The sequence below is a fragment of the Amblyomma americanum genome, chromosome 3 (assembly GCF_052857255.1).
Source record: "Amblyomma americanum isolate KBUSLIRL-KWMA chromosome 3, ASM5285725v1, whole genome shotgun sequence".
NCBI classification, from domain to species: Eukaryota; Metazoa; Arthropoda; class Arachnida; order Ixodida; family Ixodidae; genus Amblyomma; species Amblyomma americanum.
This window is the reverse complement of record NC_135499.1, coordinates 178,662,302-178,680,416: the sequence shown is the minus strand read 5'-3', so window position 1 is coordinate 178,680,416 and position 18,115 is coordinate 178,662,302. Positions and strand designations below refer to the sequence as shown.

The following is an 18,115-nucleotide window of genomic DNA, read 5'->3' as shown; positions in this document are numbered from 1 at the left end:
TGCCGTGCGACTACGCTCCCATATTCTGCAATATTTTCTTACGTCAAATCGCACGGCTCTAGAACAAGTAAGAGTGTTCTGATTTTTTCCGATGACACATCGGAAAAATGACATGGAATCCGTGATCGACGTCTGTGCAATGAAACATTTACGACTACACTCATTGTACGTCGCAAACAAGCTACTACAAGCAAAGCGTAATGAAAGTAATCATATAAGGCCTCATGTCTCCCGCAAATCACTGTGTGGTAGGTGTAGAACAATAAATAAGACCTACCATGAACGCGTGTTGTCTCCTCGTGTTGTGTATCTGCAAAGCAGAGGAACACATGTAAAATCTATGCTGCTACCAAATAGTGTGTGCTGCGAATTGGCATGTAATACTCAAGCGGGTTCTCATGCGATTTAACTTTTTACTTTCTTTGTTTTTACAGTCTTTTCAGGCCTCCAACACGACTAAGTTTTACATTCTTGTGAAGTCTTGAGCACTACCAAGAAAGCTTGGGGATGCATATGTTTTGTAACCGCGCTGATCCCTTTTGATACTGGTCTTCAATACCCCATCCTTTTAATCGATTTCGCGGTGATGACACTGCTGTAATGAAGCATGAATTACTCTACGTACCGCATTCGCAGAAGAACCTGATGGCATAGTCGTGGCACTTCTTTCCCGGAGCCTGGAGCCAGTTGAGACAAACCAAGCCGGTGCCCTTCGAACACTTGACACCCACGTCCCCCGTGCTGCGGTAGTCGGTCATGTTCTCTCCAATGTTGGCCATACACTCCACGTCTGCGATTCTGAGCCCCTCGCATACGGGGAACAGCTCCTGGATGTCCTTCAGAGCTTCCACGTCGCCGTCGTCGATCTCCGGGCTGTCGATGTTGTAGAATTCGGTCCAGTGAGAAACGCAGGGACCCGGAGGACCTGGTATGGGGACTCCCGGAGTGGGTGTGGCGTCGCGCACGTAGTCCGTAGGGCCTTCGGTTCGGGTAGTTGTCGTAGGCGGAGTGGTGGACGGGGTGACGTCACCCGCGTTAGTGGTGCCAAAGACGGCAGTAGTTCCGGCGGTTTTTGCATCTGTACATTCTGAGCATTCCTCCTCGGTTGTGCTTGCAGCCGTTGTTGATGGCCTGCTAGTAACCGTGGTTTCAGCCGTTGTGGTCGGCATGCCGGTTACCGCGGTTTCACCGGTTCCTGTCGGTATGACAGTTTCCGTAGCTTCATTCAAAGTTATCGGTGTCGTTGACGGCCTGCTGGTAACCGTTGTTTCAGCCGGTCTGGTCTTAATGCCGGTTACCGTGGTTTCACCGCTTCCTGTAGGTGCGACAGTTACAATAGTTTCAGCTAATGTTGTCGGTCTTGCAGGAACCGTCTGCGAGTCTAGAAAAGGAAAAAAAAGGGGGGAAGAAACGCAGGGTACAGTTAAGGCTCAATCAGTCCTCTCTACAGTGCTTGTGTCAGTGTTATACAAAACGCACTATTTACGGAGGATGAAAGAGAATTTAAAATAACAATTGTATGTCTTTCTACACATGCCGCAGCAACAATTCCGCCCCACACTAGAGCAGGGGCTGCGTAGGTATACAGATGTGGAAACGTACAGAGACTGTTGGTCAGTAGGAAAGTGCCACGAAGGTTATAAACAGCGGAGGAAGAGTGAATAATGGAGGACACGAATGATGGATTTCTGGAGCGAGGGAGTCACGCGGGCAGGAGCTAGCTTGCTGGTCAGTTAGGAAGAGCGGCTGGCTTCCCGAGCCCAAGACATTTCGGCGTCATAGACTCGGCGCATTCGGTTAAGTTCAGAAGAGCACTGGCTTGCCGAGAATTTTTAGACAGCCTCTGATGTCTAAAAATATAAAAGTGTGGCGCTGGTAGACAGAAAAGCCTGTGCACCTTATGCGCACGGTACGGGAATGCGCTTATTTTCTTTTGTTACTATGACAGTGCGGCGCCTTAACTCTACGTAGACTGGACAGACAATTTGCACTGGCCCGGGCAACGACGGGTGCGTCACGGAATCGCGACGAGTGATGTGTGTGACGGATGCGGTGCAGTGGAAACACTAGAACATCTGCTCCTTCGCTGCTCCGCGTTCGCCGATGCTCGTCGCGATATGCTCGCGGCCTATAGGGCGCAGGGCATACTACCAGACTCCATCAAGACGCTATTGTGGCCGCAGGGCAGTGCGCGCACTCGTGAGCGAACTTTTGTGAGCCTCTGTGCATTCCTCGAACACACGGGCTTGACGTCCCGTCTGTTCTCCGTCAGGTAGTTACACGTAGTGACCGAACGCTCCGCGAGTTCTACCTTGAACGATTAATAGCTGGACGCCCCACTCCAGTTGTAACCTACACAGTGCTGTGCGCGTGTGTGATTTAATTCCTCTAAACTGAACTAATCACGCGCACAACCTGGACACATTACTTATTGTGTAAATAGTTTGTACATATTACTTCTCCCCTTGTCCTCTATTCCTGTCCCCTCACCTCTTTCATTTCATTTCTCCATTCTGCCTGCTGTCCTTTATTTCCGCTGCCCCAGCTCAGGTGCTTCAGTATCGATGGCAGATGCCGGGGCTAGCAAAAATCTTTTCCTTCCTTTTTACTATTATTTTTAATAAAACCACTACCACCACCACCACTTCGCTGTAAATAACACCATGAGCCTCCAGTAAGGACACAACGTAAAATCAAAAAGTAAACCTGAAGTTTTCATGGCTACGCAAGAAGCGTACATCTATCGCGAGCGCAGTCTTGTTTCCTGACATCTAATAGAAGTTGTAGCCGTGAATAATTACGCTGAATTTCGTATTACTCACCGCAGTCGCAGAGTAGGCGCACTTCGTAGTCGAAGCAAGCACCGCCCGCCTGGTACCTGTGGTAGCAAGCCAATCCTCGCGGCAGCTCGCAGCTCGCCATCTGTCCCGCTTCTGCCAGATCCTGTCCCGTGGCCACGACGCGGCACTCGATGTTGACGACCTGGGCGGGGCCGCAGTACGCGCCGTACTCGGAGGCGAAGCGGCGGTCTGCCAGCAAGGCGAAGTCTCCGGATGCCCGAGCCGCAGGGTTCAGCCACGGCGTCCAGCCGCTCGCGGTGCATCCGACGGCGGTGGGTGGCTCAGTGTTGGGGCACGGATGACCAGTGCACACAATGCTTCCGCGACGGCAGAAGCTACGACAAAAGCAAGAGGTAACCTGCAGTGAGCTCCACGTGAAATAACGAAGCTTCTTGGTACTGGCGTTTGCATCTGAAAAGGCCATCGTACGTTTGAGCACGCCAGCACTCAGTCTGGCGAGCTGTAATGAAGAAGGCAGTCCTTGCTGATAAGCTGGGCCTCAACCGGGACCAATTGGGGACTAATCAGACACCGTTCTTAAGTAGGCTTATAGGCCTGTCTTCTTTTCATTTAGAAAGTAATTGGCTATGCTAGAAAGAGTACTCCAAGAGATGTTTTAGTTGCCTCCATAGCGAGAAAACTGTTCCAGCACGAAGATATCTTTTGAGCACTATAGTGGGAACTTGGACGAAAAACCGAGCTGGTATTCCGAAGTTGGAAGGTAAAGTGATCAGCCTGTAACTAACTATATGTCCTAAAAGCATGAAAAATCTAATCACACGCTGCACAAAGCCCACCTGCTGTCGTCAAAGAACAAAAGTCAAACGGCCAAGAGGCCTCTACTCCGGCTTTCCCAGGATCCGGTAAAAGTCCTTTCAGTTTCCTTTCCCCTTTAATAATAATAATAATAATAATTGGTTTTTGGCCTTTCCAAACACGGAAATCAGGCACGAAAACTAGTCGAGAGAGAGAGAGTTTGTTGCTTTTTCTAGAGAAAGAAGAAAAGGTAGAACTGAGCTCTAAATACAGAACCTGCTACTCTACACAGTGGTAGAAGCAGATCGAGGAGAATAAAAATTGTTGTGATGAGCGACAGTGTCGACAATAGAGAGGGGCTAATATATACATGATAAATATGTCCTATCACAACAAAAAGACAGTGCAACCTACCATGACTCGCAAGGCTCCGCTATCCTGGAGTCCTCGATGCGCTCGCCCTCTAGGTATACACGGCCGTTGATCTCCTTGCAGGGCACCCGACACTGAGCCTCGGGCACACAGTTCATGTCGCGCTCGTTGTCGTAAACAAAGCCCTCTGGACAAGGCTTAGGCTTGCAGCCCTCGATGCATGGCGCAGTGCTGGTGTCGCACACCGGCCCTTGCTCGCCCACAGGAGCGCCCAGAGTCTCGCATGTCCTCGGCGGGCAGCCAGGGATGCAAGCATCGTATTCGGAGCACTCGGCGTCGCACTGGATGGCTGTCGGGCAAAAGAGAACCCCAGGAAATAGAGAGAAAGATTTGACAGCTTCGTCCTTATGAGAATAAGTTTATGGTTTATGGTTTATGATGGTTTAACGTCCCAATGCAACTCAGGCTATGAAAGACGCCTTAGTGAAGGGCTCCGGAATTTTCGATCACCTGGGGTTTTTTAACGTGCACTGACATCGCACAGTACAAGGGCCTCTAGAATTTCGCCTCCATCGACATTCGACCGCCGCGGACGGGATCGAACCCGCGTCTTTCGGGCCAGCAGCCGAGAGCCATAACCACTCAGCCACCGCGGCGGCTCTTATGAGAATAAGTGATTTACCACCTTATTGCCCAACCCGTCTACCACCACCTCTTGGTAAGCTCCTCTGTCTAGCTCTAGCCTGGGCGATCAGCAATGCCTGATTGCGCCGGCCAGCCCACAAGATAGTAGAAGCTATCGGAGTTCTAGACAGAGAACCCTGCCCATGAGGACTGGTCTCCCAATCACACTTTCTAAAAATTAGTTTTTCACCGCCGTTACCACCCTCAAAATATTTACCTTCCCCGCGCAGTGTAAATACTTTTACAGGACAGAAAGCTGAACTCAGCAGGTCTTCACCGTATATGAAATTGACCCCAGCAGGTATTGTCGTCTTACCACGCGACGGAAAAGCCTAAGACATGTTCTAAAAAAAAAAAATGGGCCTAAAAATAGCAAGACTTTGCAACCTAGAAACTGCATGCAATGCACTTAGTTGCGGAAGAACATTCATAACAGTGCAGACGAGTAGTTTTGTCTAAAAGGATTCAGTTCGGTTTCATGCCTTCCTAATTACGTGATGTAGAATGTCTTTAGACGCAGCGAAAAATGGAAAGCAGGTGCACTCACGGCAAAGTGACTGCGATCGCCACTTGATGTGAATGCCCTGCGCGCTGCACTCGTGGGCATAGGCCGCGATGTTGGTGCACAGGCACTCGCAGTCGCCGCCCGAGTCGCAGCCGCACACGTCTTGAACGCACCTGAGAAGCAGGAAGAGGATGGAAGGAGGGGTTGCACGAGGAGGATGGAAAGCGCATTCTGAACGCGTTCGGAGTAGCCCTCGTCCGTCAGCCCAACATACACTTTTAGTCTAAACAAAGTAGTTTTCTTCCTTGATACCATTATTTGATTTTATTTCATTTTATTTCCTTAAATACCCTGGTGAGGGCTAGGAACAAACGTTGTGATGGCCAAGTGCTAACATAACGAAAGGTGCCTCGAAACATTTCCGGCGAAAGTGTATGAGCATGGGATGGCAGCGATTAGTAGCGAGATTAATGGCAAATAGTGATATGATATTTACATATTTATTATGTTCTGATCTTTTCTCTAGAAGTTGTTATCGCTCATTCACGCTTTATTGTGGTCGGCTCCAAACTTTTCTCGTAGCATCGCAAACAGAGCTGCTTTAGCATGTTTATTTATTCAAGTGCTTTGAGCAAATCATGTTTATATCGGCCAGACGACACTCTATGCCGGTTCGCTATAGCCGACCTAAACGCCTTGAAATTTACCCAAGCAGCACAAGTAATTGGCCCAACATTGGAGCCGTATTGGCAAAGGCCGGCCCTACAAAGGACCAGGATGGGACCATCCTGTTGCAATATTGAGCCGATGTCCTGTGCTGCTTGGGTAAATTTTGGCTTATGGCCGAATAGTTCATTTAAAATTTTCAACTAAGTTAATAAAACATTTTTCCACTTAATTTTCACTTTTTCTCATACCAAACTGTGGCCAACACAGATGTGCACAATGCTGACTATGCACGTTACCGTGATGACTTCACGATGCCTAACTTTATCAGAAAAAAAAAATCAGAAAAATTGAGTCCTGCAATATAGATAACTGCCTAGCAAGACGTAGCCAGCTCGGCTGTTTTTTTTTTTTTTTAGAAGGAAGGTGTCAATCTCTAATCCTTTCTTTCCTACAAAAAAATGGTTGCATCTATACGCACTGTAAGCTATAGTCCCTTGCGAACTGAGAATTAGTGTAAAACTCGCAGTTGCGGTACAAATTCAGTGTCATAAATTACAATAATCCTCAGAATTTTAAGAAGGCGTCCATCAAGCTTTCATGCCTTTGCTCATATTTTACATGGCTGTTGTGGCACAGTTTCAAGAACCAAAAGATTGTGCGGGATGCAGAGTATACCTCTCGAGGTAAGGCTCGACGTCCACCTCGGTGTGGCAGGGCTCGAAGAGGGGCGACCTGAGCACCTCACAGCGTTGCGTGGCCCAAGCTGTGCGGTGCGGTCTGTGTTCGCACACTTCATGGCCCTCACCGACGAGCGTGAAGTTGTTCCGGCATGCGTCCTGCAGCTTCCAAGCGTCCCCGAAGACTCTCGCGTCGCCTTCCGCGACGCCGCCTGAGGGCGTCTGGAAGTCATTCGTCTGGTCGCCGTCGAAGTTACCGCACAGTCCTTTCACCTGCCAAGACAGGCCCAGACGTCAACGGGAAAGAGAATGCATTTGCTGTCATCCGTTGAAAAAGATCATTGAATTGGACGACTTGCAACGACTAAAGGCTTAGGCAAGGCAGCAAATGATATCTGCAGCGGGTGTCAAGCTAATGGCGAGGCAAGCTTCAGCCTGACCTTCAGCCTGTCACTGGTGTAACTAAAAGCCACTGCTGCAGCAACATACTACAGAGGACACCCTGTTAAACTACACCGTTTTTATTTTGCATGTTTACGTTTCTATCTGACTTATCCCTTTGATCTGCTCTCGCTAGGGTTTCTACTACCCAAATGCTGCTAAAAGTGCGCAGCTTTAGACAAAATGAGCTTGGAAGCTTTTGTCAACTAGCTGTGATGCTACTTAGCATAGCAAGCTACAAAGCGTGAATAAAAAGAATGTGCACCGAGTTCTAAACGGTCGCCAAATGCTTAATATCGCCATCGTAAACAGGCTGCCACACCGTGCTAGTTCAAACGGTGCTAGTGGCATGGACGGCATTCTTACCCTTCCTCTCCAAGCAGGCTGCAGGGCTAAAGACACTGTCGTCCCCTTGTCCCACTGCACGACGAGGCCGACATCGGTGAACACTGTCACGTGCAGGGTGGTCTCCCGGAGCAGGTAGCCGGGTCCGAATCTTACGACGGGAAGAGTCTTAGAGGCGCCTAAGGTGAGCAACTCTTTTCCGCCTAGAAAGTGAACAAACCCGGACAAATGTACACTTAAGTAAGTTCCGGCAAGTAGCTCTAAAATAGTGCACTCAGAAATTGTGTTGCGCATTTCACTTACGCACTTAGTGCTTCGGCATCGCATTTTATCCCTTTTATTGCTATCCTGCGACGCTACTCGAGTTACTTTGCTTCACTGCACGATTTCGTCTTCCTTAGAATTTGCTCACAACCTAAATTCTTGTAATCACGTGATATTACCTCTTTATATACACCGCTACTCCTTTTTCTTAACCAACGGCTTCAGGCTTTGTTTTTATAATAAATTTATTCCTATTACGTCAAGCAAGAAATCTTCACATCAGTGCATAACTCTTGAGTGTCGTGCCTAATGTTTAACTTGAGTTTTCTCACTTCACAAGCTCTGACGCTGTGCCACATCATCTGTCATGACGTCGAAGATGTCCGACAATATGTTTCGACGTCTCCTAAGAACGAAATGGCCACAAGTTACGCTTAATGAAAGTTCTCGTATCCTTTTTTATTCTGACTGCCTCTTCTACGATAGTAATATACTACTGCTGCATTGAAGAGATTTAACAATGATATTCAGCAAGGTGCCTTGAAAGTAACGTGTCAAAGCCAGCAAATGTCTCTCCAGTTTTAGAGAGGTAAATATAAGGAACTTCCTGTTAGCATTGCCCCGAACGGGTTCGTTGTTAGAGGCATGCATGGCGGTATTTCTGCCAACATAGCAACGAAAAATATCCCCCCCCCCTTTTATAGCTTAGATTTTTCTGTCTTCCTCTCATCCGCTTTAAGTGTACTTGGTAATTCAAAAATCATCGATACTTTTCGTAGTCAACAAGATTCTTACTATATTATAATCCATATGCCCATTATTCAGTAGCGCCTTCATCAGAAATTGCATCTCGGTGACAAGGTTGTTACCGAGGGTAACATTTTCTGGTAGGGATTCCAGTAATATACAGTTATACCTTTCTCTTATCTGTTTTCTTGGCAGTTACACCAGGAGAACTAATGAAGAATATGTAGTGTATATCTTCACGCTTTTATTTGCCGCCTGTTGCAAGAATCGTGCGGTAGAAACAAACTCGAATGGAAAAAAAGCTCACAAACAGCAGCACACCAGGGGGCAAAAAACCATGCATGGCGTGACACGCTATGTTCGAATAAACGTGGCACAGTTACGAACTTAAAACAAACGCATAGGCTGGAAAACTTACCTAAATTCGCATTTACTTTTTAAAGTAGTCTATGTGATATTTTGTTGCAGGCAGCTAGCAGCATGGCGTTTTACTAACCTCTTTTTTCACACAAGTAAACTCACAAATTTATTCAATCTAGGCTTAAGACTGCCCTTCATTACCACCAAAGATTCGCAGGACGAATATGCGCCTGAATACCGGAACCGCGCCTTGTATATGTCATTGTATTTTTGCTTGTAATCAGAACCATCGATGCTCAATACTTCCCTTAAAAGGTAATTACGAAGTTTAACCACCTTTTAATAACCCAGCAGGGGTGAAATTCGACAAAAAGAGGTTTTTCCTCTATCAAGGCCTTCAAGAGACCCGAAATTTTTCCGAAGTTGTACGCCTTGTCGCAACTCACGGGAGACGATCCTGGCAGTTCTCTTGCAGACGTTGTCTCCCGTGGAGCACGGTACGTTCTGCACGGTCACTTCGAAGTGGTCGCCATCGGCCAGCCTTCCCTTGGCGAGCATGAGCTCGCAGTCTGAGCGGAAGTCGTAAATGTGTCCGTCGAAGGAGTTGAAGTGGGACTCCCCCCAGACTGTGCACACACCCGGGCAGTCCTTCTTGTCACAGTCCCACAGGCCTGCACTGCACGTGCTGTCCGGTGGAAGAGTCACAAGGAAATTTATTAGATGAGATGACCAGCTACATGCTGGAAAAAACGAGGGCTCTCGAATCAAAACGAAAAAAGCATGAGGTTTGAGTGCCCCTTGAACTTCGTGAGATTGAGACAAGAAAAAATCCCAATATAGATACAGAGGACAAACATGTGCGGACGGAGCACTAAACAAAGAATAATTTCAGACATGTCAAAGAAGGATCAACTGCGCCAGTTTATTATTTTCGAGAACCTGTAAAACTCAGCCGCAGGATTTTCAAAAACAACAAACACAACATGCGTTCTAGTGCCCCCGGTGCAAACAGTGAGAGACTACACGAGCCACTGCAAGAATACGCACGTTATAGTTTCTGTAAACAGCCTACCTCGCGTTCGCGACGTCACAGATTCAAGCAGTGTTAACATTGGTTTGCCAATCACCTACCACTTGTTGCAGTCTCTCTGGATTTCCGAGCCCGGAGGAAAGAGCTTGCCGCCGTGCTTGCAGCCGCATTCGCTCTGGGGGACGCAGCTGTTGGTCGAGGGCTGCAGCACAAATCCCAGCTTGCACCTGCGGGAGCGAGAACGGTGTTAAAACTTAGAGCAACCACGAACTCGTGCGCCTTAGCCAAAAGTTAGAGACAATTCTGTGTGAAGCCCCGCGCCGTGTGTGTGTCCCCTCTCGCTCTTTGCCCTTGTTCTCAAGCGCTGTTGGAAAATTACGAAAGCATGCCAATTCGCCAAATCTGCCGTTCTTTTTCAAATCTTAAAGGACGACGTGTTCCACAGTGGTCGAGTCGAAAAAGTTGTATACTGTATTCCGTAATCCCACATAAGGACAGATAGCGAATAATCAAGCATTAATTATTACCAGGTCTTCCATTCTGCGCCTTAACACCAAGGAAACAAAACAAAGCTGTCGAAAAAAATCAATAAGTGCTTTCAATGCATCTTGATAACTGCACCCGTCAGATGAACCGACTTTCAAAAAATCGCAGACTTTGAGAACTCCATGTGCACTAAAAAGCTTTTCTTGATAACAAACACATGCAGGCTAGTTACTTGCGTCTGTGGAAGATGTAAAAGAAAGAATACGGTCGCGCAGCGGCCCGTTTTTCCATCTGTTCGTACGTTCATTCGTTCATTCGTCCGATCGATTGATTGATTGATTGATTGATTGATTGATTGATTGATTGATTGATTGATTGATTGATTGATTGATTGATTGATTGATTGATTGATTGAGTGAGTGAGTGAGTGAGTGAGTGAGTGAGTGAGTGAGTGAGTGAGTGAGTGAGTGAGTGAGCGAGTGAGTGAGTGAGTGAGTGAGTGAGTGAGTGAGTGAGTGAGTGAGTGAGTGAGTGAGTGAGTGAGTGAGTGCAGACGCTCGTTGCCTTACCGACATCCCGGACGGCACTGCTCGCTGGCTCCGCACGACACGGCGGCGTTGATGTTATCGCAGGTCAGGGGACAGGCGTCCAGGCACTCGGTGTACTCGGAGTTCTCGTCGTGGGCGCACTTCTGCGGGGGCGGGCCCTCCTCGAAGATGCTGGGCGCCGGAGAGTCAGGCTGACGACCCCCCTCCTCATCGTCGGAGCAGTCCCACTCGCCGTTGTCGCATTCGCTGCACGAGGCAGCATGGGCCGAAAGGAATTAGAGACGCAAATGAATGACGAAGGCGTCCGTTTTGTTAAAAACGTGTCTGCCTTCAGAACACACATTGATTGTTTGCGTGTGCTGGTGCTGTCCGTTATGACTAGACTGGTTTATCTATACTGTTTGATTAGGGGCATTTGCTTTGCACGTGTTTGAGCATTTTAGATACAGTCCTTTACAAAAAGGACAATGCCTTAATTATTTGTGGGCACTTACCCGTCATATATAAATCAAACGCATAAGTGAGAAGGACGTTAAGAAATGTGTCACGAGGCTCCATAGATCGGTCTTATTTTCACTGCTTAAACACGCGGATCGTTCATTTAAAAAAAAATTGGAGGACGCTTAAGCTTCGTCTTTAAGAGTGAGACGCGACAGCGTGTCGCAGCGTTGCCAAGGAGTCCACGGAACGCCATCGTCCGTTCGGTGCGACGCGTGGCCCGTTGGACAATTTAAGGAAAGGACGGCTGTCTCACATATCTCGGCAGACACCCGAACCGGGCCGTAAGGGAAGGAAAATGAAATGAAGAATTGCTTTTAAGGAAAGGAAATGACGCCTGTCTCACATTTCTCTCTGGACACCCGGATCGCGCCGTAAAGGAAGGAAAAATCAATCAATAAATCAATCAAACCATAAATTAATCAATCACTCCATCAATCAATCAATCCTTAACGCTGTCGCGTTAAAATCCCTTCCCTTACGGCGCGGTTCAGGTGTCCACCGAGATGCGCCATTTTTCGTTCACGGTCAAAGACGCCGATGACACCGGCTTTTCTGCGACACGAGCTCCTTAGCGCTGCCGCGTTAAAATATTCTTCTAACCAATTACCTAGCTTTATAACACAGTATAATTCATGAAGAGATGTGAAACGACACTGAAAAAGTTCGCGTTCACCGCTAGTAGTTCACGAGGTTTCACCCTTAAGGAGCAGAACGCTGAAAAGAAGTCCAGTCTGACGAATCTGGAACAAGAATTAGTCTTGAGCACATAATAGTTCGTGAATCACAAAATACTCGGCAAGTGTGACGCTGACATTTCAGCAGAATTGTTATGCCAGCAATGCTGCTATCTCAGGATCTATTCTCAGGACATGGCTTTTTGTGCCTTTATTTTCATCTCATCTATTTTTATTCGGTAAGGTATGCACTTTATGTTTCATGCATGTCACACCTGTATGTATGGTGTACGGGAGTGGAGCCCTGGAATGAGGACCCCACCCACAAGCCTTAAGAACCATTCCTCTGATTTTAACCATTATAGTTTACCTACCTAGCTACCTGCATACCTACGGCTTATAGAATGAACTTCCGAGCCTATCCTCACAACGGGGTCTTACCAGAGCTGACCGTCCCTCTTCTGCATGCTGCCCGGCAGGAACTGTTTATGCTCGTGGAGGCAGGGGCAGTAGTCCACGGGAAGACAGAGTTTGTCCTTCTCATATCCGTCCTTGCAGACGCAGCCTTCCACGCACGACGAGTTCGCCAGGTCGCCGAGCGCCACTTCGAAGCAGCTCTTTTGTCGGGCGCACTCGGTCCACCTCATGTCGCTGGGACAGGTGGCACCTTTAAGAAGAACGTCAGGTTGCAGGACTCAGTAGGGCAAAGGCACTGCGCCTGGGTTACAAATCAACATGAGCCGAAATTTTAATTCTTCAGTCAGAGGGACCCAGTGACCTGAGGAAATTTTTAGCCTGTTATTTATTATGAGTGAATAGCGAGGTGACGCGCGCACACACCACAAGTGCACAAGTGAGCACCGCACGAAATCTGACTGAGTCATGTGGAACTAAAAAGACGAGCAGAGCTTTCGCCCCGCGTAACAAGCAGGTGGCCCTACTCCGATGGCTAAAAACGTCGTCTATGGCAAATCGTGCCACTCATGCACAGCTTGTGAGGCAAGTATAGGTACCAACCAAGAACAAGAGCTATTATCAGCAAGACTAAGAGTTCAAAGTTCCCTTATCTTAAGGAATCTGAACACTGTTGCCGATTGTGTTCAATGCTCCTACGCTCAAATCTCTTTTTTTTTACAATTTCCGTTGAAAGCAAGGCTTTATGCCCAGGGGCAATAAATTTCGCTTTCAAAAAAAAAAGACGAAGGAATCACGGCTGTTTGCGAACTTACGGCAGAGAGGTATGTGACGGCGCCACTCGGTGAGGCGTCCCTTCCTGGCACACTCGGCCGCGTACTCGGCCAGGGAAGGGCACACGCAGTCGCTGAGGGCCCCTTCGCACGAGCACGTCTGGTGCAGGCAGGCCTTGTGGTAGGGCTCCGGATCCACCAGCTGATGACACTCTGCGTGACGTCAAACACTGACGATGTACAAACGGACCTCTACCGCGGACACCCTTCTACGCCGCCCGACTGTAATGAGAACGGTGCCCAGGGAAGTGCCAGCTATGGTAGTTCGAGAGGGTTCAAACTCTGAGAGTACAATGCAGTGCCGCCATGGTAACAGTCTGTAGTGCGGCTAGCTGATGACACGAGAACTTGGTGAAAAGCAGAGATTAGAATCAAGGCAAGGAAAGCGCGCTGTGTATGTCGACTCTTCCGTGCTCTTCTTCTGCGAGGTGTTTTTACACATATTTTTATTATTGCCATGTAGTCCAGCAAAAATGGGAAGAAAGATTTCTTGGCAAGGCCCGCGGAATGACACGGCATTTAAAATACAAGCAGTGGGACAACTCTTAGTAAGTCGCAGTGGTAGACCGAAACAGAAACAGTGAGCAATGATTACCTCATCCCGATTTTTTTAACAGGTTTCTTTCTGAGAAAGCGCAGCTGAAAATATAGAAAGGAAATGTTCGCTTTGAATGATTCGAAGGCTGACGTCTATTCGAGTTCTATACGCGGTGTGAGGAAGAAAGCGGAACCTTTTTCTGCCTGGCCAAGACCCCATTCTAGAAAAAATAAAGTTCCAAGTAGGGGCCGTATTCCTAGTTTGTGTCATAATAAAAAGCGTCATAATCTGCCGCAGCGGCCACACCTGATTGGTCGAAACGCCGGAAGCAGATGTCGGTTCGATTGTGACTGCGAACGGCGGCAGGATGTCACTGCGTTGCGGTTGCCGCAACGCATGGTCCGCTATGTGTTTGACGTCACCGGTCAGAATACTTGGACCCTTTTCGCTGCATACGAACCATCACATCCACTTCCGGCGTTTTGACACATCAGGTATGGCCGCTGTGCCAGATTATGACACAAACTCGGAATATATACGGGCCTAGGTCTCCCACCTCTCGCCGCCGCCGCCGCCCTTGGCTTTGTTCTGCCTCTGCTTTAGCATACTTTCCACCATTCACGTCCAGACGAGCAGCATTTCCTCACTTATCCCCCATGGTTTTATCGCAGGCGCTGTAGAGAAGCTCGCACCTCTGAAGGCGTCCCCGTGGATCTCCTTGCAGAGGGTCTTGGCGCGCGGGGCCTTCTGCGGCGACCGCTCGCAGGGGTGCTCCTGGAGGCGCTCCTCTTCGTCGCACGACGCGTCCACTTTCCACTTGTCGGCGAACGCACGCACGCTTCCTTCCACGTCGCCGGCAGGCGTCAGGAAGTCGTCCTTCTGGTTCCGGTTGTTGGTTCCGCACAGGCCCTGCAGCTGGCCGCTAAGGCTGGCGGGGCTGTCGATGTGCAGGCGACCTTTGCGATTCCACTGCAGCACGACGCCGTTGGAGAAGGACGCCTGCGGAGAGGTGCAGCCGTGACCTTCCGATCTTGAACGAGCTCTCCATATTGATTTTACCCGCCGACTGCAAGAAAATCTTTCTCTCGACTTCAGAAGTGCTCAGATACGTTCATTGTTTCAGTGTCAGCGAATAGCACTGCGGTGTAGTCGATGTGCTAACGAATGAGCCATACAGCAGATCGTAGAATTTCACATGATGTTCTAAGTGGAGACAAAGAAAGGTTTATTAGCTAAGAAATACAGAGAACTCGGTGGCACTGCACGCGTGCTCAAGACTACGAAGGAGCTGTACTCATGTGAAATGTCTAGAAGCCCACAGGGTGCCAGCATTCACAATCTTAAACGGCTGGCTAAGAAATCGTCACTGAAAACATATATTCTTTGAAATGACGCTAGCAGGCCTATCAGTTTAATTTTAGCCCCTTACGGCGGAAGGCAAGTTCTGTAGACAGCTTATAAACATCAGCACTGCACTTCATACTGTACAGGTTAAGTAACGTATAGTTATTTAACGCAAAAAAATAGGTTCGTGTAAAAGCGCAAGATATATATATATATATATATATATATATATATATATATATATATATATATATATATATATATATATATATATATATATATATATATATATATATATATATATATATATATATATATATACCGTTTTAAATAACGGTGGAACATGCATGCTGTGCAAAGCTTTGATTGTCTTACCAGCGTTACTTCAGAGGAAGGCTTGTACACAACGACGATGTTGCTGGAGAAGGGAAGCCCCACTTGCTTGTCGTTCACGTACACCTTAAGGGTAAAGTCGCACAAGACGAGAATGTGTCAGTGCGCGCACAGCATAGTTTTGAGTACGGTTTGAGATATATACTTCAACATACACCGGCCTCACCTTCTCGTGAGCGAGGACAACACTGTCGTCTCCAATGGTGATGGTAGTTGTCTTGGAACAGTCCAGCGCGTTTTCACCAACGCCCTTCGCGAAGGTGACTTTCACGTTGTGGCAGTGGCCAGTCTCCTGAACGACGCTGAAGTTCTGCGAGCGCACCAGGTAGTAAGGGCAACGGCCGCTGAACTCGAACGCCTTGCCGTCGAAGGTCGAGTAGAAAGGGTCCCCGTTGGCCACGCACCGCGACGGGCACTCCTTACTGGTGCACTGCCACTCCCCTCCTCTGCACTCGCTGTGTAAACACACAAAAAGAGTGTCCAGGCGGTATTTACTGAGGGAACTCATGATCCTGCCAGTTTGTTATTTGCCTTTACAGTGATCGCTGTGCGAGGGACTTTCTCCGCGTAAAAATACATTACACTTTCAGCCAAAGCTTTTTTCATGTCTATAGAAAACTACCAAAGGTAGCTCAGTGGTTACGTCGTTCGGCGGCTGAAGCGAAGGTTTTGGGATCGGAGCCGCGGAGGCCGCATTCGATGGAGGGAAATGAAAAAACTCCTGTCTACTGTACGACATCAGTGCACGTTAAAGAACCCCAGGTGGTCGAAAATAATCCAGCGGCCTGCATTATGACGGTCATTCATAGACCAATTAGCAGCTTCGGGACATTAAACCCTCCAGAACATAACATATCCTTAGACAAGGAAAGCGGTGCTGCAGATATTACTTGCAAACTCGAGGAAAAAAATAAAATAGTCACAATAAGCGCAGTGCAGTTTCACCGCGTTTTTCACTTCGTGGTCACGGAGTCACCGCTACGGCGCCTTAGCAATGTTAACTATTTCCAAAGTGCCCTTTGTTCTTTAAGGTGCGCCAGAAAGAAACAATTTTCGCCTTGTTCTACTTTAACGGCCCCCTAATCTGCTCTGTCGTCGTACACCCCGAAGAGCGTACTCACCATGTGTTGCACTCCTGCTTGACGAGAGACCCCGGTCGGTATTCCTTGCCGTGCAGCGAGCAAGGACACTGCTCCCGGCGAATGCAGCGTCCGTCGTGCAGCAGCTTCGTCTCGGGACAGTGGCAGCCGTCCACGCAGGGCCGCGACTCGCACGAAACGTCCGGGTTGCGGCACGTGCGTGTGCACGAGGCTCCGCACTGGGTGTACACCATGCCCGCCGGACAGCGAGCCGCTGCGCCGTAACGTAATTTCATTGGTTGTTAGCTATCCTGAATTTATCAAGCAAGCCAGTAACGTGACTATCCATAGACTCCGTTTTTCGAAGCGCGGCATGTTGGTTGGCCCAAATTCTGAATTCCTTCGGGGGGTCCCGTCATCTCAGTCCTGATAAATGAACTGCGCGAGCAAAAGCAGCATTGATTCCAGCGCTTGGCAACCTAATGTGTCAAATCGTGACCAAGGTGCAACGGCCTATTTAACTGGGTAGGGTATCAACCCTCTCAAAGCACGGGCCTATAGGAGTGGATACGTCATCCCTGTCCAAGTAGTACCTTGGCATTTATACCGCACAAGGATAAAGGGCAATGCCAACGCCCAGCTTGACTCCCCCGGAGTAATACTTGAAACGGGACCATCAAACCCATTCTCGCTTCAACACCATACCCATTATTTCTATTTCCCTGAAGCACACTCTCACAAAATGAGAAAACTGTGGTATCAACAGGATACAGCAAGGCTAGCCAGTTTACATTCGTTTAGACCAAACTTGAACTAGTAACAGCTATAACCCCATCAAACAAGTCAGCATAGCATTCCAGACACCAACCACTCAACAAAGAGAACGTAATTCTAGTTAACGCTATTTATAAATAGTAATAAAAATGAAAGCGAAATACTAAAGGAATAATAAGTTATCCAGTAGCAATACTTGACATTATGCTAATAATAAAGCTCTTAAATTCAACAATGACAAGCCACTTTATCTTACAAAGCAACACAACAACACTACGAAAAAAACTACTAAAACGCGACTGTGTTAAGTCTTTATAACCAAAGCACATTCACCATGACTAGTTTCATTCTACTCACAAGATAATCTTGATCACCATACCAGTCAAGAACCTCAGGGTATATAAACTACCACTCCAGACAATTCTTGTGGTTCAGTAAGCATAAAAAGACACATATCAATAAATGAAGGTTGGGGGGGGAGTAGTTTTCTATTTAGAATCTATCCCAGACAATCGATGCAGTTCACCGCAGGAGGCGCAGTGAAGAAGAAAGAAGAGGGTTACAGCACCTATATGTTTACTGAGGTAAACAAGAACAACAACAACCCTCTGAAACCCTTCCAACATCCCGTCAAGACAACCCACCAAAACCAACAATTCCTAAGCCCGGTCTCTTCACCACCTCCAGTATGTAATCCATTGTTAATAGCCAGCGCATTGCGAAAACCCTTTAATTATATTTACCATTTTACTTTGTAATATTGTCTCTTTTATTTGATTTTGTTTTCTGCTAAGTGAAATTGTCCTTTGGAGCTATTATTTTTTATTTTTAAATGGTTTAA

General features: G+C 47.7%; 1 protein-coding gene across 1 annotated transcript in view; it reads right to left on the bottom strand.

Moving 5' to 3' along the window:
- The window catches only part of LOC144125529 (hemocytin-like), a 95,968-nt gene that overhangs the window by 68,245 nt on the left and 9,608 nt on the right, over window positions 1-18,115 (bottom strand). The window contains exons 9-24 of the mRNA XM_077659012.1: window positions 16,543-16,774; window positions 15,588-15,876; window positions 15,404-15,487; window positions 14,377-14,683; window positions 13,129-13,299; window positions 12,341-12,566; window positions 10,746-10,970; window positions 9,792-9,917; window positions 9,107-9,345; window positions 7,311-7,492; window positions 6,502-6,776; window positions 5,200-5,330; window positions 4,011-4,317; window positions 2,823-3,175; window positions 626-1,381; window positions 278-310 (exon numbers count right to left, since the gene is read on the bottom strand). Coding sequence (XP_077515138.1) covers window positions 278-310; window positions 626-1,381; window positions 2,823-3,175; window positions 4,011-4,317; window positions 5,200-5,330; window positions 6,502-6,776; window positions 7,311-7,492; window positions 9,107-9,345; window positions 9,792-9,917; window positions 10,746-10,970; window positions 12,341-12,566; window positions 13,129-13,299; window positions 14,377-14,683; window positions 15,404-15,487; window positions 15,588-15,876; window positions 16,543-16,774 — 3,936 coding nt within the window. The remainder of the gene's footprint in view (window positions 1-277; window positions 311-625; window positions 1,382-2,822; window positions 3,176-4,010; window positions 4,318-5,199; window positions 5,331-6,501; window positions 6,777-7,310; window positions 7,493-9,106; window positions 9,346-9,791; window positions 9,918-10,745; window positions 10,971-12,340; window positions 12,567-13,128; window positions 13,300-14,376; window positions 14,684-15,403; window positions 15,488-15,587; window positions 15,877-16,542; window positions 16,775-18,115) is intronic.